General features: G+C 40.3%; 2 protein-coding genes across 8 annotated transcripts in view; both read right to left on the bottom strand.

The window, feature by feature from the left end:
- Nucleotides 1-1,118: 1,118 nt before the first annotated feature.
- Nucleotides 1,119-19,429, bottom strand: LOC141466163 (actin, alpha skeletal muscle B-like). 7 transcript variants are annotated; one of them, XM_074149925.1, is made up of 11 exons: nt 19,165-19,419; nt 18,962-19,038; nt 16,668-16,814; nt 16,497-16,565; nt 15,025-15,153; nt 9,915-10,025; nt 7,058-7,142; nt 5,649-5,810; nt 4,792-4,983; nt 3,144-3,325; nt 1,182-2,137 (listed from the first exon to the last, which is right to left on the bottom strand). In XM_074149925.1, exons 3-11 carry the CDS (start codon nt 16,794-16,796, stop codon nt 1,994-1,996), a joined length of 1,203 nt encoding a protein of 400 aa, XP_074006026.1. In that variant the 5' UTR covers nt 16,797-16,814; nt 18,962-19,038; nt 19,165-19,419; the 3' UTR covers nt 1,182-1,993. The 7 variants fall into 7 exon arrangements, with proteins under 7 accessions (XP_074006029.1, XP_074006026.1, XP_074006030.1 ...); XM_074149929.1 differs by lacking the exon at nt 16,497-16,565 and adding an exon at nt 18,815-18,883 and having other exon boundaries at nt 1,188-2,137; nt 19,165-19,295; XM_074149931.1 differs by lacking the exon at nt 16,497-16,565 and adding an exon at nt 17,504-17,969 and having other exon boundaries at nt 1,188-2,137; nt 19,165-19,283.
- Nucleotides 19,430-20,287: 858 nt separating this feature from the next.
- Nucleotides 20,288-24,532, bottom strand: part of LOC141466162 (uncharacterized) — a 44,699-nt gene continuing 40,454 nt past the window's right edge. Inside the window, exons 27-30 of the mRNA XM_074149924.1 lie at nt 23,589-23,686; nt 23,098-23,232; nt 22,116-22,230; nt 20,288-21,337 (exon numbers count right to left, since the gene is read on the bottom strand). Coding sequence (XP_074006025.1) covers nt 21,179-21,337; nt 22,116-22,230; nt 23,098-23,232; nt 23,589-23,686 — 507 coding nt within the window. The 3' untranslated portion in view covers nt 20,288-21,178. The remainder of the gene's footprint in view (nt 21,338-22,115; nt 22,231-23,097; nt 23,233-23,588; nt 23,687-24,532) is intronic.

Here is a 24,532-nt window from a genome sequence, read left to right as displayed (position 1 = left end):
CGGGGAAGGGAGGGAAGACGAAAAGCCCAAAGAACTCTTTCAGTTATATGCAAATGTTGTAAACGTGTATCTCCCTTGCCACTGACAAAAAAATAGACACTATAAAACATTTTCTTTCTTTTTTTTTTTTCCAGGTTAACAAGCTGTAAGTATATACTGAAAGGATATATTAAAACAAATAAATTGAAAGCCTGAAGATCCTTTATTTTTTAATATTGAAACAGGGACAAGTAGATTATTAGCAAATTGAATAGAATTTTGCTTTGATACTACAGGGGATTGCACGTGTAATTTGGTTCCGGAGATCTGAGTACTTACCTTTATGCTCTTGAACATCACACCTACAAGAGGTCAAGATTAAAATGTAAGTGACGATGCTTAGGCAGGCGATAAGGCTGTTAATGGTGCTATTCCTTTACACGAGGTGATTTATTATCAACTAAGCAGCAAGAAATTATGTAAGCTTAGACCAAGATAATAAAGTAAAATCCATTCAGAGGCTGAGAAATTTGCAGTGATTTACAGTTGCTTGAGAAGACACGGATACTGGCAATTTGAACTCACTGCTGGTCAAACGTGGGAACGAAGGTAAGATCAATCTCTTGTAGTTATGAGGTATCTTTGAAGAGTCCTTCCCTTATTCATCTTTCCATCTTACCATCAAGAGATAATTTGGATAAGGAGCTGAGATCCCTCTGAGCTAGAACTCACAGCAATGAGAAGATTCTTTAAAACATCCCCTAGATGCATTTTCCGAAGACGGTAAATCCAGCTCATACCTTTCCCACATCTCTGGAAAGAGGATATTGTGTTTACTGACAAGAACTTGACAGGTTTGATTTAAATCATGAAACGCGCGTCAAGCCTGACATCACGTCAATTCAAAGTCTACGGCATCCAGAATCACATAGAACACATTTTCCTGCTACCTGAAACAGCAGCATCTTCACAGCTGACTCGAATCTTCACATGGAACATTATGAAAAAAACTGTCATCCAGGAAGATTATTTTTTTAAAATAGAAACTGTGAAACAATTCTTTTTTCATTTTAAAATTGCTTAGCTAGAAAACTCAGAGAGAATGAAACCTTTTGCGTAATAAAATTAAAATACAAATTAGTAATTATTATTTTATCATTAACAGATAAACTAGTCACTATGAAATTAATGTAAGCCACAGCAGCCTTACATGGATAATTACACTTTTATTGATCCATTAAAGCCAGAGTATTTCAATAACATTTCCAAGGGGTTATTATTTACTCTGTAATCATTAGCTTAGCATAGCAAAAGTAATATATAGCAAAAAATATAGCATATATAGCAAAAGTAAATGAAATATCAGTTAACTGCTTAGGAAGAGGGATGAAGAAAGCAATAATACATCCAATAAATTAACCTGTTATGGGTAAGTACAGAAGTACCGTAGCTTGTTGAAGCTCCTTACTGATGGGGAGTGGTGGGCACAGGGAGACAAAAGTCTCCTGCCAAACAACTGCAGGACACCAAGGAAAGGTCCACAGAAGCTCTACTGGAAGCACTGGTACCCACGTGCACATTGCTACCCTCCTAAATCCACTGTACCCCCTTAGAAGAACCCTGTGTACCACTTAACTGCATAAAATAAGCCTTCTCTGGTACCTAAATCTTGCATTGTGTTTGAGTTTGAAAGAATCACTCGCGCATATTGCAGACTTCCCATCGATTAGCAGGGACTGAGACCCAGCAGGATTGTGTGGCACCTCCTGGATGGAGGTCTATAAAAATGCACAGCGTAACTACCATTATTAATCTTGGAAAACACCCATCAATGAAATGTTAGTCTCGTTTTAGCACGAAAAAAATTAGAAGTGATTTGCTGATTCATACGACATCCAGACAGTGTGGTTTTTCACATGTGGAAGAAAGCCAAGCCACCCTCCAAGGTGAACGAGGGCAGGTGATGTGTAGAGAAACGGCGGTACTTATCACTGACAGTGCACGATGGAAGTAGTCAAAAGCACTTGCGATGGACAATAGAGGGACCAGCTTCCTCATATTCGTCTTTACTGATCCACATTTGCTGAAAAGTGGACAAAGACGCCAATATGGAACCCCCAATCCACACAGAGTATTTACGTTCAGGTGGTGCAATCATCTAGAAAAGAGAAGTGCAATCTGTCGTAAACGAAGCGACAAACAGGTAACACAGCAAACATCTCTCTGGATGAAATGAGGAGGTGGAAGGGTTTCCATTACAGGAGCACAACTCCAGTGAAGTAAAGCACCTCAGAGGTGGAAAGGCTGCCATATTTTGTCTCCCACCTCAAGTCAATAGAGATGCTATGATGTTACAATGAGCAGGCAAATACGGCAGCCCATGAGATATCTGCAGACAGCCCACAACGCAGCTACCAAAAAATTATAAACAGATAGGAAAGAAAATTCAAATTTTAAAATATCAACCTAACTTGGTTGTAAATAAAACCCACTGGGACAACACTGCATGGAATGGTCTGAGCATACAGCCTGCTGCCTGACAAAAAGGGCCTCTTGATTTCACCGTACGTTGTCTTGAGTCTAAGCCAAAAGGGTCCTTTCAAACAGCTACCAAGCTGCAGACATTGCATGCTGCCTGGATTTTGGATTTTTTAGTAAAGAACTCGAAAGTGAAACTCCTTTCCCCCTTTTCACTAATTACTTTCACTGACAGCTAAGCCTTGAAGTCCGTAACATTCCCAGGGTCTTCAAGTTGTTCATGCCCCCTTAGTATTTCCAGCTCTGTCTTTTCAAGGTTCATCCCTACCTCTCTTGCTGTTCCTGTGGTGTCTTGCTAGCAACCCTTTTCTCTCTCATAACCCTATTTCATTGGGAATCCCACAGGACTCTCTTCTTAAACTGTTGTTTCACATTTTCTCAAAATGACCTTGTCAACTCCCATTGCTTCAGTGACCATTTTTATTGCCTCTCAAATCCCTTTTTTACATCTGCTTTGGCTGGTAGGAGGAAAAGAGGTATCAATTAAGCAGGCTGTCTGAGGCTCTCCTAAAGTCAGGACTTGGGATACAAGACCTGGACATTCTCTAATGGACATTTTGATTTGTATGTAAGATCTAACTTTGCAAGAAAAAGCTTCTTTTGTAAGTGCAGGTGGTCAAAATTACCTTAATCTTCATAGTACTTGGAGCCAAAGCTGTAATCTCTTTCTGCATACGATCGCCAATCCCAGGATACATCGTGGTTCCTCCAGAGAGGACGTTATTAGCATAAAGATCCTTACGGATGTCGATATCGCATTTCATAATACTGTTGTAAGTGGTTTCATGGATACCTGCAGATTCCATCCCTGAGTGGGAAGAAGTTTCAACATGTTATTTCTCTTTGTCCCTTCCTCTTTAGTACTGTTAAAATGAAAGGAAGACTCACTAGTCCAAGCTCTCTGCCTTAAAACTCCAAGGAAAAAAAAAAAAAAGCTATGTGATGCTTAGGAGAGGAAGGAGAAGGACAGGACATACTCCTCACCACCTTCATCATCTCAGCATAGGAATTCTACAAGCAAAATATGCTTGGGAAGAAGGAAGATCCCCATGATGATTTCATACTGGGGTTTTTACTTCCTCAAGTGAAAAAAAAAAAAAAAAAAAAAAAAAACCAAAACACAAAACCAAACACATTATTTAAGGAAAAATTTAAAATGAGGTGTTACTGCAACAGTTTACCATTTTTATATTCTTTTACAATGCTGTTAGCTAGAAATAGAAGCCCACTTGGCATTTAGGTGAGCTACCTGGCTTTTGAGGGGTTGGTTTAACTTGAAATACCACTACAGTAAAGTTAACTTATAGTACTATTTTTTACTAAAGGAAAGGAACAGATCGGATACAGTCCTGGGAATACGGTTTGAACTTTAAGTACTAGACTTTTTAACTAGCTTAACACACGTACTTCAACAAAGCTCTGTGATCCAGGACATCCTGATTTCCATCGCTACATTTCCCATACTGACCACCGTTTAGCACCAGCTGTGATCCCCGATACACTTCTGGCAGCCACATCACTCTATCTACTGAAGAGAATTTCTCCTGCTCATGCTTAAATATAGAATATTTGAACATCACTCCTGCTGATCTTCAAATGCAGAACTCAGAGCTATGTTGATGCTTGAATAGTTTCATTTCTACACACAAACGTAGCCAGCTTCACCATTTAGTTTAATGGAAATCATGCCAAACCGCCTGAAGCCATTTTTCTCAGCCCTCAAGCGTGGAATTTAAGTGGGAAGTGGGAAATCCGTGAGGGCAGCACGAGTTACCACATAAAGTGTCAGTCATCCATGGGATAGAACGGGAATTTTAACACTACAGATAAAACTACTGGAAAATAACGTATCATTTCATTTTGTATGATTAAATAACAGGTTAATATAATAAAACGTTACGAGGAAGCAGCATCTAGATTTAAAATCCATATAAGCAGCACTGTGCAGTTATACATCAACCAGTCAAGATAAAAAGCATGATTTTCTGACAGTACTCTAAGACGTCGCTTTAGAAAATCTACTGCATTTATAAGAGGTTGAAATCATCTTAGAATTCAGGTATTTCTAAACTGACAGGCGTCTTTGTGTCCAGCAGCAGTAGGAGCAGTTTTCGTTTCTTCTAAAGAACTGATTCATTCAATAAGAGCTGCATGTTTCTAAGGACATTTGAGGGTAAATAGCTCCCTTCCTACAGCTAAAGGCTGTCTGTACTTCCTAAGAAATTCTTCTTCTCATTTTCTGTCAAGTCCCTAGAAAGAAAAGTCCTGTCCCACCTATGAAGGATGGTTGGAAGAGAGTTTCTGGGCATCGGAACCGTTCATTCCCAATGGTGATGACTTGTCCGTCAGGAAGCTCATAGCTCTTTTCGAGAGAGGAGGAGGAAGCAGCAGTTGCCATTTCATTTTCAAAATCCAACGCCACGTAACAAAGCTTCTCCTTGACGTCTCTCACAATCTCCCGTTCCGCTGCAGACAGTCAAAAAAGTTTTTAATCAATGGACAGTATGACAGCAAGGAGAGGGATTTGCTCACGCGCATTTCCTTGAGTATTGATGGTCCTATGGTTCGTTGTATGATGACCTCTCTATTGTCTCAACAACATTACTTTCCCTTTGCATTACCAAATTTTCCTCATGGGCAAATAAAAACATATATTGTACCACAGAATATTGTAAAGATTAATGTTTACATGTTTGTGTCACAAAACCTTGATCAAACCTCCAGAGGCTCATCCATTACCAGCTACTAACTTTGTTCCTTTGTCTGCCGGAGAGGTACGATCAAACACAACGACCACGTATATTTGTCAGTGACCCAGGATTTCCTAACGAGGTGGCATCCTCATCCTTGGTGCTCAATATATGTAGAATCATAGAATCATTCTGGTTGGAAGAGACCTAATTTAAGATCAAGTCCAACTGTTAACCTAGCACTGCCAAGTTACCACTAAACCGTGTCCCTCTGCTGAAAGCCAAAGTCAGGAGGATCCCATTTGCTAACGTGAACTGTTTTTCCCAGGCCAACCTAGCAATAAGGATTTTGATGGATCTCACCAGGTACACACTTCCTGCATAATAAGGCAATTAACAGAGCAAACATATGTGAAGTGCATCCAAAGCACAGCTCGTTACCAGTGGTGACAAAAGAGTAGCCTCTCTCCGTAAGAATTTTCATGAGATAGTCCGTCAGGTCTCTGCCTGCTAGATCGAGTCTCATGATGGCATGAGGCAAGGCATAGCCCTCGTAGATAGGCACATTGTGTGTGACACCATCCCCGGAATCCAGAACTATTCCTGGAAAGTGAAAGAAAAGGAGAAGCTGGTTATTTCCCACCAATACAGGGTTTCCACATGCTTCATATTCACAGCTGAAAGACACAACAACAAATAAAGATGCTCACAAGCCAATTGCCTCTGCCATTTCTATAATTAAAGAGGTACTCACACGAGATGAAATCGTTACCACAAACTAAACAGCAACTGCAGTTGGGGAAAAAAAGACATGTAACATTCAGCAATTTGATTGTATTGTTCTTCCTGAACGGATGCTAGCCATAATGACCTTACATGGATGCAGAGGTTCTCATTTCAGACGACCTCTAGCACTTTAAAGACATGAAATAACATACAAACAGCTAAAAAAAAAAAATCTATAAAACTAAAAAATTGAAATTGCCATTAAAATAAACCACCCCATTAGAGAAAATACAACAACAGTTTTTCTGTGCACCTACTATTTATATTCTTGGATAGGAAATGAAGTACATATCTTCCACTCAAAACGAATAAAGCTTTTCTGATACCAAACATGCACACAAATAATTGAATTTTAAGCATAAACCAGGTATTTATGACAATTGTAATTCCTGTAAGATGGCGATCTTTCTATACAAAATTTTATTGTGGCATCAGGCTACAATGACAGATGGTATTTTAATTTTTTTCAAAGTATATGAAGACCTAAGGGTTGCTAAGTAGTAATTTATCATCTCAATGCTTGGTCAGACTCCAAATGGCAGTAAGAAAAGACCTCCATGCTAATTCTAATGATGCCTTAACAACAGACATCTTTAGGTGACTGAAATTCAACATTTAAATGAAATATTTTCATTTAGCTACTGAATGGTCGGGGTTTTTTTTACTGGGAATGGAGCTTAACGTAGAGGTAGGTCTAAAGGAAAAAGAAACCATGGGTTTGGAACAATCTGGTTAAGATAGAACCTCTTCTGCATGCCGTGCAACTAAGGGCAGTATCAAACCGTGTCATCTTTCATCTCTTCATAGAGATGCGCTGCTGTCACTTGAGGTTTTCAAGCAGAAGGTCGTAAATCTACACCCATCCTGCCACGAAGTTGAAACCAACAAAGAAGTACTTGCACAGCACGGTGAGAAGTATTTAGTCTCCATACGGCTGTCAGTTCTTCTTAATACACAGCTGGTGCATCACCATCAACACACACCTCTGTGTGTGTGTGCGCGTATGTGCATATACATCCACGCGAGAAGGGCGGGTGGAAAATACGACTCCCAGAAAGACTCACCAGTCGTTCTTCCGGAAGCGTACAGAGACAGCACTGCCTGAATCGCTACGTACATGGCTGGCACATTGAAAGTCTCAAACATAATCTGGAATGAAGAATTTGAAAACCTTTAGGATCTACACTTAAGAGTATCTGAAGAGACAGTAAATTTAATTTTTTTTTTAATGAACAATGCCAGTTACCACTCCCGAGTCCCTGCTGAACTGCGGTTCTTCCGTGAACAGCATGCTATGTTTTCTTTAGGGTTTCATGAAAAAAATCATGGAAGTCAGTGGATATCTTTCCATTAACCTCAGCCTATGGCAGATTTTTACCGATAACATTAATTGAAGATGACACCTTGGGATAACTTTTTTTACCCTGATGATAGAACTGCAAGAATGCACCAATCAAAAATATACTTTTTTTTTATATATATACACACACATCCATATAAAAGATTTATAGAAGACACAGCTGGAAGAAGCCACAAAGAATAATCTGTTTATTCCCATCTCCAGGAAGAATCAGCCATTTCTGACACAGGTTCTGTCTCAGAAATTCTTCTGCTGGAGCATCCACAGATTCCTCTGGCAAACAAATCTAGTGATACGCTATACTTACTATAATCAAGGTTTCTTGGTCTCTAGCTAAAACCTCACGTGTCTAGTTTAAACACATTACATCTCCATCTGCCCCCCCAGCAAACACAACAGTTCATCTTTTCTCTCTATAGCAACCTTAGCCATATTCTCTTGTCTCATCCCCCACCTCCTCTACTCTAACAAGCTCCGGTTCTTTCCATCTCCTCTGTCAGACATGCTGCAATTTTATCCAAGCAGATGGAATAACATTTGTTTCCAGCTGGACTTCCACTGGAGCTCTGCTGAGGAAAACGCTCTGGACAACCCGATGTGCTTTATCCTTTCTTAAACCAATGTCCCCTGCCTTGGGCAGCGCTACCCCACCGCCAGTGGTGCTGCTGGCACCATCAAAGCATCCTTCAGGTTGGAAAAGACCCTGCAGATTGAGTCCAACCATAAACCTAACACTGCCAAGTCCACCACTAAGCGCCACATCTACACGTCTTTTAAATATCCCCAGGGATGGCAACTCAACCATCACCATTGCACCCATCAGAGCCACTGACATCAAGGGGTTAAACTTAAACTTCAGATTTTATAAGCTAATACCTTTGCCAATAAAGTCTACTTTTAATTAAAAGTATGCTTCCAAATAAAAAATACACATATTACCAATATTTCATAGCTAATTAAAGTAATGAATTTAATACAATCAGTAATAAACAATAAGCTTTTAAACAATCTTGAAGCAGGATTTATCATTACAGTATAATGACAGAGAAACAGTCCTAGACATGTCTACTGTATGAACCACACCTCCTGGTTGTTATAAACCAGGCTTTTCTTATGGTCTGTTGGTGTTTATTATCTCCCAGTTGTATTATCTCCCAGTAATGCGTGCTGTCAAGCTCACTACTTAATTAGTTTATTTACACTGTTGCTAAATTGATGCATAATCTTCCTATTAAATATATGCCAAAAGTGGGCACAAAGGAAAGTGCAAAGCCACATCGATTTTTCCCAGGTGATTTTAAACCTATATCTGTATTTAAATCACGCTTCTGGTTACATCACCAGTTAAATTTATAACTTTTGGACTTTTGGCCAGAAGGCTGCTCTAAAATATACAAACCTCAGAGGTCAACTTTTGGTTCTGAGCTAAGTTTGGTACATCAGACTGGGTATGTCACAGGCAAAAACGTTTAGCAAAACATCATTTAAGTTTACTTCAGATAACTCATTTTCCTGAGCCAGCAAAGACTCCAGCCTTTGAACACTTTTCCCCCTGATCCCTGAAGAGGTACTCCAGTTGGAGTTCTGCAAAGTCATCTGCTTGATGGCCTTCAAACATCTTCACTCATATCTTCTAAAAAAAAACCACAATTCTGATGTGGTAAGCAGCATATCAGGACAAGAGGTAATGGGCACAAACTGGAACATAGGAAGTTCCACCTAAACATGAGGAGGAACTTCTTTTCTTTGAGGATGGCAGAGCCCTGGAACAGGCTGCCCAGAGAGGTGGTGGAGTCTTTGTCTCTGGAGACATTCAAAACCCACCTGGACACATTCCTGTGTGACCTGCTCTGGGTGGACCTGCTTTGGCAGGGGGTTGGACTGGATGATCTCCAGAGGTCCCTTCCAACCCCGTATCATTCTGTGATTCTGTGATTTTGTCTGATGCAAAAGTGTTGATAAAGTGACAATTTCAGGGTACAAAGCAGGAGCTGGTACAGCACGAGCTGAGGAGTTGGGCCACTGCAAGTTGAGCACTCTTGGTGGCCAGAGGCAGGCACATGAAAGGCATCATTGATCCAAAACTCACACAGAAGTGTGATTCAGCTGGTACATGACCAGTGTTACAGTGCTTACAAACCTCAGATTTAAATACATCAATAACTCATAACTCCATCCAAAAGAATTACATGAATCCTGGGTTGACATTATCTACACTCCAAAACTCAGTGCGAGAAGCCACCTTAGCCTCCAGCTTCTCCACTTCCAGAACCGAGCACAGAGTCTTGTGAACAAAGAAAATTGCCTTCCAGCTTTTCAGAGGCTAGTTCCATATAACTCACTGCCACAAACACATATGAAACATTTTAGGGCCATCCAGAGAAATTGCGTGAGCAGCAGAAACTCTTGCTGTCTCACCATGGTTTAGCCAGCACGCTAACCCTCACGAACCCAAAGGGATTATCTCCCAGATTAAGAAGAAAGGTGAATACCCAGGACTATCTGTATTTTTAGCTTCTTCCATGCAGGAAAGATCTGCGGCACAGCATCCAGACAATTACCTGAGTCATTTTTTCACGGTTGGCCTTGGGATTAAGGGGGGCCTCGGTCAGTAGGACAGGGTGTTCTTCTGGCGCAACCCGGAGTTCGTTATAGAAAGAATGATGCCAAATCTAAAAATGAAAATCACTTTAGAAAAGCGTTCTGAAAATCGTTTGTTCTGTTCACAGAACTACAGTGAGCTTTTCAAATACAGTGCAATTTTTTATTTTTTTTTCACAGATGTATTAAGATAGACAGAAAGCATGCAAGAAATAATTTGCCACATTCAACTCTATTTTAGAACCAAAACCATTGGGTTTCTACTGTATATAACAATGGAATATAACCTACACAAGGGAGTCCTTCCACTTAGATTCCCTAGACAGAGCCGGGACAACCCTTTCGAAGCAGGGGCACCGGTGAGTTCCCTCCCGCAGTGTTCCCACACAGAAGGCTGAGCCAAGCACCGAGCTGTTAGACCTGGAAAGACTTCTCCACGTCAAGCTGCTTGGAGACTGCTTCGGTTGCAAGTCATCGCCCAGACACTCTTTAGGAATCCACAGAAGCAAAAGGCCTTTTATGCCACAGATATTTCACCCAGTAAATCCTGAATCAAACTCTTCACTTACGACAGAGTAACTGAATTTCTTAGTCACAGTCCATAAAGTACTGTCACATTTTTTCATGTTGGAAGCTGCCACCTGGATCAAAAGACGTTCACTTTGATTGCCTGAGGACTATAGCTGTCTACTGAAGGGATTTTTCTCTTGATGCCAGCTCAAAGACAGACTGTTCAGTAACAAGATGAAATATTTCTTATCTTCTTTTTCAACTCTTTCCTATTCTTATTCTGTGTTTTTCCCATTTTTTATCATATTCCAGCTTTGCCTGACCCAACAGGTTTACTTCTCAGCATAAAACATCAGAACATTTTTTTGGATAAGTTTAGTTCATTAATGTCATAGAAATAAGTGCTATTACGCTCCAAAATGAACTTAAGTGGAAAAAAGGTCTTATCTAAATCTGAAGAACCCACAAAGTCAATAGATGTTCAGAGCTGGAATTATTAAGATAATTGTCAGCCCTAAAAAACCTCAATTCCATCTCAGTCCCCTAAAAATAATTATCAGATGTTTCTGGAACTGGGGCTTGGGATGCCAGGCCATCTTCCATTTGAAGGTTTAGAATACAAATACAGGGAGGAGTTGAATAAAAGAGAGAGTAATCATGTAAAAGTTAAAAATTTAAATTAGATATAAGGAGGCTGCCATTTCAGACAGGAGAGAACTAAGGGATGAGAAGGAAACCTCCGTGCTTCCACAAATTAACAAAGTACTGGCGATTCCAGCAGTGAGGAACGAACCTGAACTCATAAAGCAGGACCCTGCCTAAACCTGGCAGGGTTTTTCCTCAAAACCAGGCACAACTCGGCACTGAAAACTATTAGATTCGACCTAATGATAACCATAATATTGATGGATAATTATATTCTACAAGAAACAAATATATATATAGGTCCCAAGAATTGAATGTAAGCAGCGAGCACAGCAGCAAAGAGGAATCACTGAGGAAGAATTATTCCAACACTTATATTAAACATTTACAAAGTCACCAGAGCCAGAAAACACTCCATCCCGATGCTTTCCCTCCCATACGTTGTCAGCTCAGCTGCTGAGATCAAATTAACAGTGACGTACAATGCCCTGTATTATTATCCAGCGGAAAAGGGAGCAGTCCCCATTTGAATATTGTGAACTGAAGCAGGGGAGAAGAAGAATGCTTCATTTCATCGCCTACACGCCCTCCTCCCCATTCACACGAGCATCTGTGGGTCCTGCAGCATCCTCGCTCTCGCTCTCTCCCGCACACATGCACACTCAGCTTAATCTTGTGGTGACCCCCTCGCTTTTTGTAACGTGTGGATGGTTGGGCACTGCGTTATCATGCCTTTGTCCCATTTTTGGCACAGTTACCCAGAAATTCCCTTGTTTCTTCTACACTGAGATGTTTTTAGTAGTATTATCGCCAAGCGCTGGAAGGAAATTTGAGGTTTGGATCAAAATCATGCAACTGGTTTAAAACCATCACACATACATCACAGAATCACACAGAAACACAGAATCTTCATGGGTGGAAGGGACCTTTGAGATCATTGAGTCCAACCATACACACACACACAAAAACAAACAAACAAACAAAAAACCCCAAACCAACAAACACCAAAAAAAACACAAAACAAAACACCCAACCCAACAGTCTCGGGCACTAGAGTGTGCCCTGCAGTGCCACGTCTACACGTTTCTTAAATACCTCCAGGGATGGTGACTCCACCACCTCCCTGGGCAGGCTGTTCCAGTGCCTGACCACCCTCTCAGGAAAGTCATTCTTCCCAATATCTAATCTAATCCTCCCCTGCCCCAACTTCGGACCATTTCCTCTGGTCCTGTTGTTATTCACTTGGGAGAAGAGGCCAACAGCCACCTCTCTGCACCCTCCTTTCAGGGAGTTGTAGAGGGCAATGAGGTCTCCCCTCATATTATATTATATTATATACTTATATATATAATATATAAATATGCATATTATATTGATAAACTTATATATATATAAATATATACACACACACATACATTCCTTTAGCACCAAAACTTTAGGAATTGAATTTCAGGACTTCTCTCAGCCAGAAGAGTGTGTTCACATGTGTGTGGGTGTTCCAGAGCTTCAGGGGAAGTTGAGATATGCATGTAATCATTTGATTGAATCAGGGAAGCCCATAGATTAAAAAAAAAAAAATATATATATATATGCTTTTTTTTCTTATTTGCAATAATCACAACAGTTATCAATGCTGTCTCTTGTCTCTTCCCTTTCGCTGCCTTTCTCTCATGCTTCTTTTTTTTCCTATTTGTTGCTCATTTCCTTGCAAGCAGTCTCCACTTTCTGTCCCGCTCTGCTCCTGGGCTCCCCAAGAAGCCTATGTACAACTCAGTGTTGGGGTATCTTTGCCAGCTCCTGCATGTTGCCAGCTGTCTGTCAGAAGAAGATAAGGTTGGGCCAGGGACCCACTTTCACAAGTAATTCCTTCATCCATTGAAGTGACAAAGAGAAAAAGAGTTCAAACCACAAGATCTGACCACGTAGGATCTGACTATTATTTGAATTACTGCACTGCATGAAGCCTCCACCACATTATACCCTAAAAAACAATCCATCTAGCCATAGAGTTGCACTGCAGTAAAGCCCATCCCACCTTTTCTACCTTCTCTAATTCCTTTTCCTAACTAAAGTTTAGACAGTCTGCTCTAGCATTCAGCCTTACCCAGATTAAAAACACATACCGGTATGTCTTACACTCAGGACAAATTCCAGATGACCAGTTGCTGAGGGAAGAAAACAAAATAGTGACCTCCGTGTTTATTTTAATTATTTTATTTTTTTTTTCCTACAGGGAAAAATCATTTCTTGCTGAATGCAGACAGCAGGAAAATTATCAGGAAGAACAACACACCGGGATGTATGAGGTAGACTTTCTACTCTGCAGAAACGAGCAAAGTGTCCTCTCAGGAAGCAGTGAAATAATGAAATGCAAATCCTGTGCTTCCATCTAGAGGAGTAGGTGGGCAATTTATTTCCAAATATGAGCTGGGGAATTCCTGTTGCTCCTGTATCGACTTTGGTGTGTTCATCGTTATCAGGGAGTGAAGCAACAGGATGAGGGGTACAGTCTTAAACTGAAAGAGGGGAGATTTAGACGAGATCTCAGGAAGAAATTCTTTCTTGTGAGGGTGGTGAGACACTGGCCCAGGTTGCCCAGAGAAGCTGTGGCTGCCCCATCCCTGGAGGGGTTCAAGACCAGGCTGGAGGGGACTTTGAGCAACCTGGTCTGGTGGGAGGTGTCCCTGCCCAGGGCAGGCGGTTGGAACTCGATGATCTTTAAGGTCCCTTCCAACTCAAACCATTCTATGATCCTGTGATTCTATGAGCTGGAACACTCTGCACTTACCACTTTGAGTTCATGAATATGACACAATAATGACTTTATAATATATATATTATAATTTTACACACCCCTTCTCAGCAAATGGGACTACAGAACAACATCAGCCCCCTGTCTTTCTCTCAGTGGTATTTCCACAGGAAAACATTACTAGAAGCATTTTCTTGTGGAGTTTCCTTTCCATACCATTCCACCTGGAGACGACAAGCACTGAACTGCACTCCTGTCTCTAAAGAAGGGGAACAATATTTCCATGTACAGACTCAGATGCTTCCTGAAGAGACCAGGACATAGGAGATACCAGAGATATTTAGCAGAGTGAGAGTGCCCTTAGGGCTCCTCCTGCCTCTCCAGCGTTTGCCACGAGCACACCTCATCGCCTGCACCAGCTCTGGGACATCCTTCAGGAAGCATGTCACAGAGAGGCCAACGCGCCGGCCACACGCCAAGAAAGTTGTGCTTGACAGGGACTAAAGACACCTTCTCTCCATCCAGACGCTGAAAGCTAACTGGAATTGGCAACAGAAAAACATGCTTCAGGGGGAAAAAAAAAAAATAAAATCCCACTCTCAAAGAACTGGTATAGGGATAGGAAGCCCCAATCTGTCTTTTCCTCTTTAATTGACAGCGAGAATGTCATATGCAATACAAGATGTGGGCATCACTCTTCATCTTGTTCCTCATGTAGGCAAGTACTAAGGAGGGAAATAAATCACCCCTCCACCTCCCAGTTTTTATTTCCAACTTCAGTAACGTATCTTTAATATTTCTCCAATTCACCTCTCATGAGTCACAACCTGTAGTTTTTTTTCCTTTAGCCACTTTCTATCATTGTCAAATGTTCTGCCTTAGTAGGAACTTCAAGACTGAAAAGAGGACGTACAAAGCATAAAATACTTTTGTAACATTCTGCCAAATCTGATGAGTAATAAGCATTTGTTTTTTAAAAGAATAGTACCCCTAGAAGTGCCAAGATCGGATCAACTCCTGCACGAGCATATTGTACTATCCTTTTACGTACACTGCAATTACAATTTCTTCATGGATTCTCCCTTTGGTTTGCAAGACGGTTAATGGCAAATTGTATGTCTTGGATAAGATGATGCCTCAACAATATTATCTTAAACACCCACCTTTTCCATGTCATCCCAGTTAGTGATGATTCCATGCTCAATGGGGTATTTCAGCGTCAGGATCCCTCTTTTACTTTGTGCTTCATCCCCTACATAGCTGTCTTTCTGACCCATTCCAACCATAACACCCTGCAAAGTATATTATTCTAATATTAGTGCAGTATATCATGCATATAGATAGAATATCATTTTTAAGTTAAAACTCCACGTGAAGTACTGTACCTGCTACTAACATTCCAGAACGTACCCCCCAAAACGTGCAAGGAACTAAAATGTGAATTTATTGGTAACCACCTACTCTGGACTAACATCCCTCATCAACCCACCAGAAGAGCAAGGCAGCTCCAAAAAGGAAGGATGGTACCTCGCACCTGATCCAAACTTACGGTTGTCCACAAGGGACGAGTCCTTTGTCATTGCACAAAGCAATAAAGGGAAGGAATTATAGATGAAAAAGGTATAATCTCTTCTTGGCTCCCCGGACTTACTTTATATACTTGGTTGAACTTTATGTCCAGGCAGTTCCACTGTTGCCTTTAAACAGTGACATTATTCCCCCTTGCTGCAGGTGAAATCATTTTTCAAAATACACATTTGGAAAAAACATTGATTTATATAAAACAGAGATTTTATAAAAGAAAACTCATTAAATTAAGATTTTATTAAGTTTATAATGTATGCATTAGGAAGCCTATCATGATTGCCTTAAATAATGTAACAACATACAAGGTACAATATTATTCACCAATTGGCATAAAAATATTTAATTTTTCTTATGGATATGTTCCAATTCCATGGATTCAACAATACAGCTGCTGAGCTGTGCAAAATTACATGCCCGTTCTAATCACTAATAAAAGCCAATTAACAATTTGGGATGTTAACAGAACAGACGTGTTTTCAACCACTAATACTCAACTTCAACAATTCATGGAGGTGCTCAAAATGCATTCCTTAAAATGCTTAGTATTTTATGGCTGTCAAACCAGGCATGTTTAGCTGCGCAAAAGAACACAGAGAACTTCAGGCAAGGGTTTTTACAGCCCAGAAAATTAAAATCTGACTCAGAGATGACAAAAATGAACAAAAATCTGCATCTTGTATTTATAAAAGAACTGTTAGGAAAGGAATTAAGCAGAAAGACCCTTTCCAAGGTCAAGAAAAGCCAGATTTGTCCTTTCTAGACTTGATAAAGTGATGTGCTAGAGACCTATTTTGGAAGTTTTTTGGGCCATACTGTTGCTTAATGTGACTAGAAAAGGAACTTATTATTATTTGTTTGGTTTCTCGTGCTAGCAATGTTCTGCCTATCATTTTCCTTCGTATCAATACAGCAAGTATTAATTAATCCAAAAAGTTGAGGGGTGGGAGGGGTCAATGAGACACCTTCATATCATTAAAACACTTGTGTTCTTCTACAGTCAACATTTTATGGCCGAAGAGCACTTTTTCCAAAGGATCAAGAAGTTTACCTTAAAGCTGTGCATCTCAATCCTCCAGTTCACAAGCCAAACTCCTATAAAGGTTGATTGGAGTTCTGCCTGAATAAATCTGATGCTTTATCATTGTCATGTCTAAAGTCTCAAAAAAAAACCCCAAAACCACCCAAACCAGTCAGCACTTCCACTTTGGTACCAACTGACCTGATGTCGAGGGCGTCCAACGATGGATGGAAACACAGCTCTTGGGGCATCATCTCCTGCAAACCCAGCTTTGCAAAGCCCAGAACCATTGTCACACACAAGGGCAGTGGTTTCATCGTCATCGCACATAATGCCTCACAATTTTGGCTGCAAAACAGTAATTTGGAGGGTCGGGGGCAGGGGGGAGCAGATGGAAGGGAATAGGACAGAAGCAACTCTCCATTGTTTAGAGAGCAAACTGCTGTAAAAAGAGTAATTTGGGCAAAGAATAAACCTAAACAGCAAAGTCTATGCTAAAGCCTCAATCTTGCAAAACATCTTAAACATCCACATAAATTTCAGCTTGGATAGGTTTTACCGAAGCAAATTAATCAGGACATTCAGCCTTTGTTTCCAAAAGGGACTTCTCTGCCGTAGCCTCAAGGAGTCCTGTGATATTCTGTTAATTGGCCTCGTGACCATTTCATCTGGAGGATACGCATTCAGCTCTACTCGGACCGAAGCAAGCATAACCCCACCTCTCCCAAGGCCCAATTATCTTCTAGAAATGTCATTTGTTAAAAATGAACCGATCATATGCACCTACCAGTTAGAATGTCAGATGGTAAATAAGAATCACCAAACATTCATTACTTCAAAGACCGTGGTTGTTCCCTGGCAGCGTGTTTAAATTTGCCTTTTTCTTAGAAGGTCATCAACAATCTTAAACAACCAACTAAAAATACCCCTCACAAAAAGTCTCAGGAAAGCTTTTGCTGTGTGTTTTTAACGACAGCTCCTCTGTAATGTGAAGTGCTCCCTGCGGGACCGATTCCATATTTTTAAGTGGTAAATACCTTATCGAAGTGGTTATTCTGGGAAAGTGGACAAGAGGCAGCTGGCACACCCGTCCAGGAACAACTCAACTTCAACTCAACTTGGCCAACACATCAAAGTCCTGAACTCATTGAAATTCATGGCAAAACTCCCACCGAGGCGGGGGGCTGGATTTCACCAAGACTTCTGCTTCAGATCCCTCGGTTATTTTTAGGACTGTACGATCGCCTCTTTAGGGAGTCGAGGAGAGGGAAGGATTTTATTTGTCCTTCTTGGGCAACTACACTCGGTAAGGACGGGTATTCCAGCTCTAATACAGGAACGTTCAGCCATCAGTTCTAGTAGCTGGTATTTTTGAACGTTCCTTCATGTTTCCACGAATGGTTATTTTCTTCTAAAACTCTCAGGAAAAGGCTTTTAGAATGTAATAAACCAACCATTTCCCAGCAGTATCCAACATTACAGAACTGCACCCAGACTCCACCACTGTAAAACAGAAGGAAACCGAGTTTTTAAATACATCAGAAATGAGATGAAATGAGATACTAGAATTTAAGAGCAGAGAATTTTAAAGTAGAGAAATACACCTTGGCTCTAAAGAAGGCTGGATGGGAAGAAGATGTTTAATCCTCCATGGTGAGAAATAATATTCCCATTCATTCACAGACACAGCATCTCATATAGAGCTCGACATGTAAAACTGAGGTGAGCGCAGCCATACTCGGAGACACAAAATTCACAGGGAAACCCCAGCCGATCTTTACAAGTTACACTTTGAGGTGCTGGCAGCAACCGGTTATGCTTTTACTCACAACTGATGAGATTCCAGAGAAGCCACTGACACTCCCTAATAAAAATCAATCCCTGAATTTGTTAATTACCCATTTGAAAAAAGGAAAAATTCTCTTGCTTTGCTTATCGTTACTTAACGACAAGGTGAATGAACTGATAAAGAGCACTGCTTAAAATTTTCATTGATTGAGTCATGTTATTGCTTTACAGCTGCTGAATTTATAGGTTTAAAATAATTATTTTCACAAAGCAGGTATTTGGAAATCTTTTCACCAGATGAAGTTTCTCGATAAATTCCCTAAATTTGCCAAATTTCAATTTTTTTTTTCTCTAATTCTCAGTGCAAAATTAAAATACAATTAACAGAGCACTTCTTTTTGGTTTCTGCATAAGGCCTGATGCCGAGACAGCAAACACTATTGACGTGTTCTTCCAGACCTCAGGTAGACTAAGAAGGTTTGATCACACACTACTGACCCTTCCAGCGATGAGGAATGTCTGCACATTTCCCTGCATCCACGCAGTCAAACCTGAATTACCTTATGCCAGCAGATCCTCTGGAATTCCTTCAAAGCCTGAGGCAAACAGCATCCAAGTCCAGCAAGTGTCTAAATCCCCAAAAGATCTCAGCAAAGCATTAAAATCATGAACATTAAAAAAAAAAAACCTCTCAGGGCAATACTTACCCAGGAAACGGCGATGATTTGTAAAAGTCTTTTTGTAAATGACGTGGTCTCATCTTCCATTACATTTATATCAGCTTCTGGAATGGAGTTCACAGAATATCTACATGTCTCAAGCCATTTTTGGAAACTTCTTTTTTCTTCCAGTTTGTGCTTATCGCAGGGACAGCACAAAGGCCTGGATAAATTAGGGCAGAATTTCTAACCTCTCTGGCTCCTTTCCCACTCGCTGACCTGCGACACCTCATGACAGAGGGTTGTTTCCTCCCCTGAAGACAAAAACCCCTCACGCTGGATGAGTAAGACTGGAAGGATTTGTAGGTCCACTGTTGTCATTGCCTTCTGCTTCCTTATAACACAATTAGCTAAGAATAGCTCGTTATCATTCTGTTAACAGCCATCTTCAAGCTAGAAAGGGAAAAGTCTTAACCACGTACAATACTCGTGTTTCAACTGCACTCGTTTGTTTGCGGGGCGCAAAGACTGAAAATAGCTGACTTATCTCAGGACTTGGGTGACACGACAGCTGAAAACAGGGACTGAATCAGCCACCAGCCATTCAAAGGAGGCGAAAACCAAACCCAGACATCAATTATATAGGAATATATTGGGTTTCTATAGAAATCCAGACCTGTACTAGACTAAGAAATATTAAAGAACCATTGAAAGAAGGAAGTTTACAGGATTTACCTACAGGGGTAACTACGGCTGGCTGTATCTCCCATTCCGGCTGACGAACACAAGCGATGCAGAAAAGTCAGACACAATCTGGTAAAAGTTAACTCTGCAAACGTAAATGCCAACCAGCCCCTCTTTCTCACCCATCATGTGATCGCACAGCAAACCTCACACCCAAGAATCCTTCGACCTTAAGCAGATAATTCACTAACATCTCTTCAAAGACAACCTTGTGTCTGCCCACCAGTAAAACTGATGGAATCCTTCCATTTCCATTCTCATTAGTTTTTTCTTTTCCCACCAGATTTTTAGGATTTTAGTCTAGCAAACAGGAAACCGAATGGCTACTCCTTTCTGTGGCTTTATGTCAACTCCTTCAGACTCGGCTTGCTTCGACTGTATCTCCATTTTATAAAGATGTGAGCCGAAACGCAGACAGAACAAACACCAACGAACAACAATAGAGGCTTTAAAAACAACCTTCCAGCAGCCACAGTCTTCACAAATCAGCTGGTTTTTGAATCAGAGAAATAGCTGTGCAGTTTCAGAGAACGCTGTAACAAAACATGGACGTATTAATATGCAACCCATAACACTCTATTACGTGTCTACAGAAACGGAATGCAAATCCTCTGCTTCTTAGAGCCTCTTAGTTGAAAATGCACCCTTTATTCATTTGTATCTTGAAGGCCAAGTATGTAAAATATGTAAGGTTGTGGCTTTATAAGCTTGAATTTCACGTGTTGAGCAGCTGAGGAACGTTTTGCCCCAAAGATATGCAGTAACTAAACCCACCAAGACCAAAAGTGCAAGTGAATTAAAAAAAATAAAACAAAAAAACACGAGAAAAGCTACAGAAATTGCACCTTTAAACAACAGTAATGGAATCTAAGAAGTTGAAGACATTTCTTCATGTCACCTCAATTCTGAATCTTTAATCATCACCTTACCTCATTACCATATACATATCCACACACCTTGGCAGAGCCATTACAAACTGTATGGCCAAAGAGCAACCTTCTTATATCTTTTATTTTCAGCCAGGAAAAAGTAAAAATAAAATCAAAAATCCAGTAGTCCTTTCTTTATTGCACTCTATAAAACCTCTTGTCATAATCAAGAAGTCAATAAACAGTAATAGCTGATTATTCCTTTAAAATTTATAGTTTAACTCTTAAAATAAAATTTATATAGAAAAGATATCATTTACAACCCATTCAGTAGTAATCAATCATTATGTACTCACAAACAATATTAAATAACTTGTATGCAGCAGTTTCTTTATAGGGCGAACAGAGGGGAATATTTTCTCCTTAGCAAATATAATATTCCACTGATAAAGAGCAATTCAAGTCAACTTTGGAACAACTGTGATATACACAAATTTCTTTGAAGAAGCGTTAAGATTCATGTAGTGTAACAGGAATATATACACAACTGTGTCCAGTGCATAGCTTAACAGCAGCATGTGAAAAGTCTATCATCTTGGATTGGCACACCATTACCTACAGAGAACTAATTTACCCAGAAAATGCAGTGTATTCAGAGAACACCCGTGAGGCACAGTAAAACAACAAGATGTAGTGTCACTAGGTAGGTGAGGAATAAATAGCGGGATTTCGCTCTGGAGGTCAGCAGCTTAGAACAGTAAAGACTTCGCCCTCGAACCCATCTTCTGAAGGAAAGGGCTCCTCCTTTCATCTGCTCAGGAAACAAAAAACATCAAATAAGTAATCATGAATACAGGTGACAAGAAGTTCCTCTGTAATTTAGATTTCTGAGGCACTATATGCCTTTTGCCTCTGATGCAGCAATGGATGCCACAGCACAAGCTCTAAGCATAAATGATTTAAAGGCCAAAGAAAACAGCATTTAATAAGGGGAGAGGAAAGGATACAAGATTATTGTGTATTATGTAATTCCATAACTGCATAATTATATGCCTACATATTTTATTTAATGGCCACATGTGCAATATAAATATGATTACTCACATTTTAATTTGGACAGATGCAATGTGCTATATGGCACGGTTTTACACAGCTGCCTGTATTTAACTCACTATTCACAACCCAAACAAAGAAATTAAGGACAGTTTTTCAGGAAAGTATAGTTTCAGAAGTAGCTTGCTACTTTGAATGGACACCTCTATGGCCCACCTGTCCCCATGATATCTAACGCACTGAGAGTGCTTCACAGTCAGCTTTTCAGAGACAAGGCAGATTAGACAAGTATCATATAAAGAGGACAACCCAAAATCAGTGACTCCCAGTCACTCAGAAGGGAAATCCACACTCCAAGAATTAATGGCAGCTGAAAGAAAGGTATAGCAGAGGGAAGACAGGAAAAAGAGCAGCAGCACAAACAAGATCACGAGCTGTGCTGTCTTCAATTCAGTCTGCAATTCGCAGCACACAATATGCACGACACTTTTAAGTAGCTCATAATTCAGGGGTTTTAAAAGCTTTCATTAACTTACCTTTCGCACAATAACATGTTCACTAGGATTGATGATTAAGGCTTCTCTTTCCTCCTCAGTTTCCATCTGAACAGTGTATTCACTAGGTACAGACCTGTAACTGCTTACTTCAAACCTAGAGAAAAACGAAAGGGAGACAACGGAGTACTGAATTATCCGGTCTTTTAAAGTCTGAATTATTTTGAATATTTACATTACTGGGGGAAGGTCCCCACAAAAAGCAGTAAAACTTACTTTGTGCTGCCAAATCTTTTTCAATCTCTGTTTGCAATCTACTCTCAAGGTGTTTCATTTATTCAGAATACCCCCCATTGTCACTAGCTGATTGAACGGTGATTTTCAGACGGTGGTAGTGATGGACAATTTATACTGACATTTTAAATCTAAACAGTGGCTGTGCTAAAGGTGTTATATGTGAGATTTTTTTTCTAACTTGGAAAAAAAGAAATGCCACTCACTACTGATTCCAAAATCTGAAGGAAGAAATTAAATAAAGAAAAAAAAATCCCAAAGCCCATAACATTTTCATGATCCATAGAGCTAGACCTAGCTTTTTAACAATTACACATGTATATTCCTTGCTTCAGGTATTGTGGATTCAAAAAGAAGTCCTATTATTTGTTTATTTGTTCTATTATTTACTCAGGAATCTAACACCCATAGGAAAAGCTATCATGAATCTCACTAAACATAAAAGGCAAACAAACAACCTGATGCTCTGTTTTCCAGCTCTCTAGTACACGGTGCATTTACTCCAGGCAGAGTGTAAATGAAAACCCCAGCAGCCATTTGTCCAAGAGGAAGCAGAAGGGAAAGATGGCTTTGCCTCTCTGAACATGCAAGTTATTTCATAGCCACATAAGCGTTTAATGCAGCAATCTCACCATCACATAACTCAAAAGTGTAAGAAAAAGAAATATTGTCTTACAGACACTTTTCTTTCGAAAGGAAAAAACCCCATGTTTTACGGAGAGTATTTTACCTGTTACTTTGCTCCGCAGAGAGTCCAAGAGCCTCTTCTGCAGCTTCTCTCCTCCTCTTTTCTTCCGACAGCGTCTCTGTCAGCTGTGAGAGCGCCTGCTGCACTGAATCATACTGTTGCTCGCTCTCTGCAAGCCTACGACAAAATGAAACCTGAAATCAGGATTTCACGTACTTAAAAGAATTACTTTCTTGTTCTTTTTTATGAAATAAAGTTTTTTTTTGTGACACCTAATTATAGTAAGATACTTCAGATTAGGTATTGAAATAAAAAGTCACCAATAAGTATTTATCTTTACTAAAACAAACCAAAAATGTTACCAGATAATAACAACTCAAGAATATGACTATGATTCACTTAATCCACTGTAAATCCACTTCTCTCCCTTTCCCCCCATAAATGCCTTAGAGGGATAGAAAAGCATTACTTTCGCGCTTACAACACAGCTGTCAGGAAAACAATATTGCTAATACATGCTCTCAAATTCTGACCTTTTCCTGAGTTCATTTAGCTCCATATTGTCTATCTCGACCATAACCGCAGATCTTTCCTGTGGCGCTCCAGGGGGAACTTCTGCTCTAGTTTCAGCCTAGAAAATATTAAAGGGGGGAAAAAAAGCCAGTCACCATTTTTCTAGTCCTAAAAATCTTTATTTCATTTAAAGCCGTAAGCTCCATAAACCAGTGGAACAAACCACTTTGTGCCATTTAATCTTTTCATTTCCTTTTCAGCTATTGATTTATATTTTAGTTTACAGTTCTCCTTGTATGTGTTAATTTCTGTTTATGGAAGAGTAAGGGTTATTTTATATATGTATCCATATGATATTTTAGGGTATTATATTAATTGATTGTTACTGATTGTTACTGATTATGACACCAAGCTAAGCAGGAGTGTTGATTCCCAGGAGGATAGGGAAGCTCTACAGAGAGACCTAGATAGATTGGATCATTGGGCCAAAATCAATGGTATGAGTTTCAACAAGGGCAAGTGCCAGGTTCTGCACTTGGGCCACAACAACCCCGTGCATTGCTACAGGCTTGGGGAAGTGTGGTTGGAAAGCTGCCTGGAAGAAAGAGACCTGGGGGTTCTAACTGACAAGCGGCTGAACATGAGCCGGCAGTGTGCCCAGGTGGCCAAGAAAGCCAACGGCACCCTGGCTTGTATTAGAAATAGCGTGACCAGCAGAACTAGGGAGGTGATTGTGCCCCTGTACTCAGCACTGGTGAGGCCACATCTCGAGTATCGTGTCCAGTTTTGGGCACCTCAATCCAAGAGAGATATGGAGGTGCTGGAGCGAGTGCAGAGGAGGGCAACGAAGCTGGGGAAGGGCCTGGAAAACAAATCCTATGAAGAGCGGTTGAAGGAGCTGGGACTGTTTAGTATGAGGAAGAGGAGGCTGAGGGGAGACCTCATCACTCTCTACAACTACTTG

This window comes from Numenius arquata, chromosome 6 (assembly GCF_964106895.1).
Source record: "Numenius arquata chromosome 6, bNumArq3.hap1.1, whole genome shotgun sequence".
In the NCBI taxonomy this organism is placed as follows: domain Eukaryota; kingdom Metazoa; phylum Chordata; class Aves; order Charadriiformes; family Scolopacidae; genus Numenius; species Numenius arquata.
The sequence above is the reverse complement of the archived record's forward strand: the minus strand, read 5'-3'. Positions and strand labels throughout refer to the sequence as shown.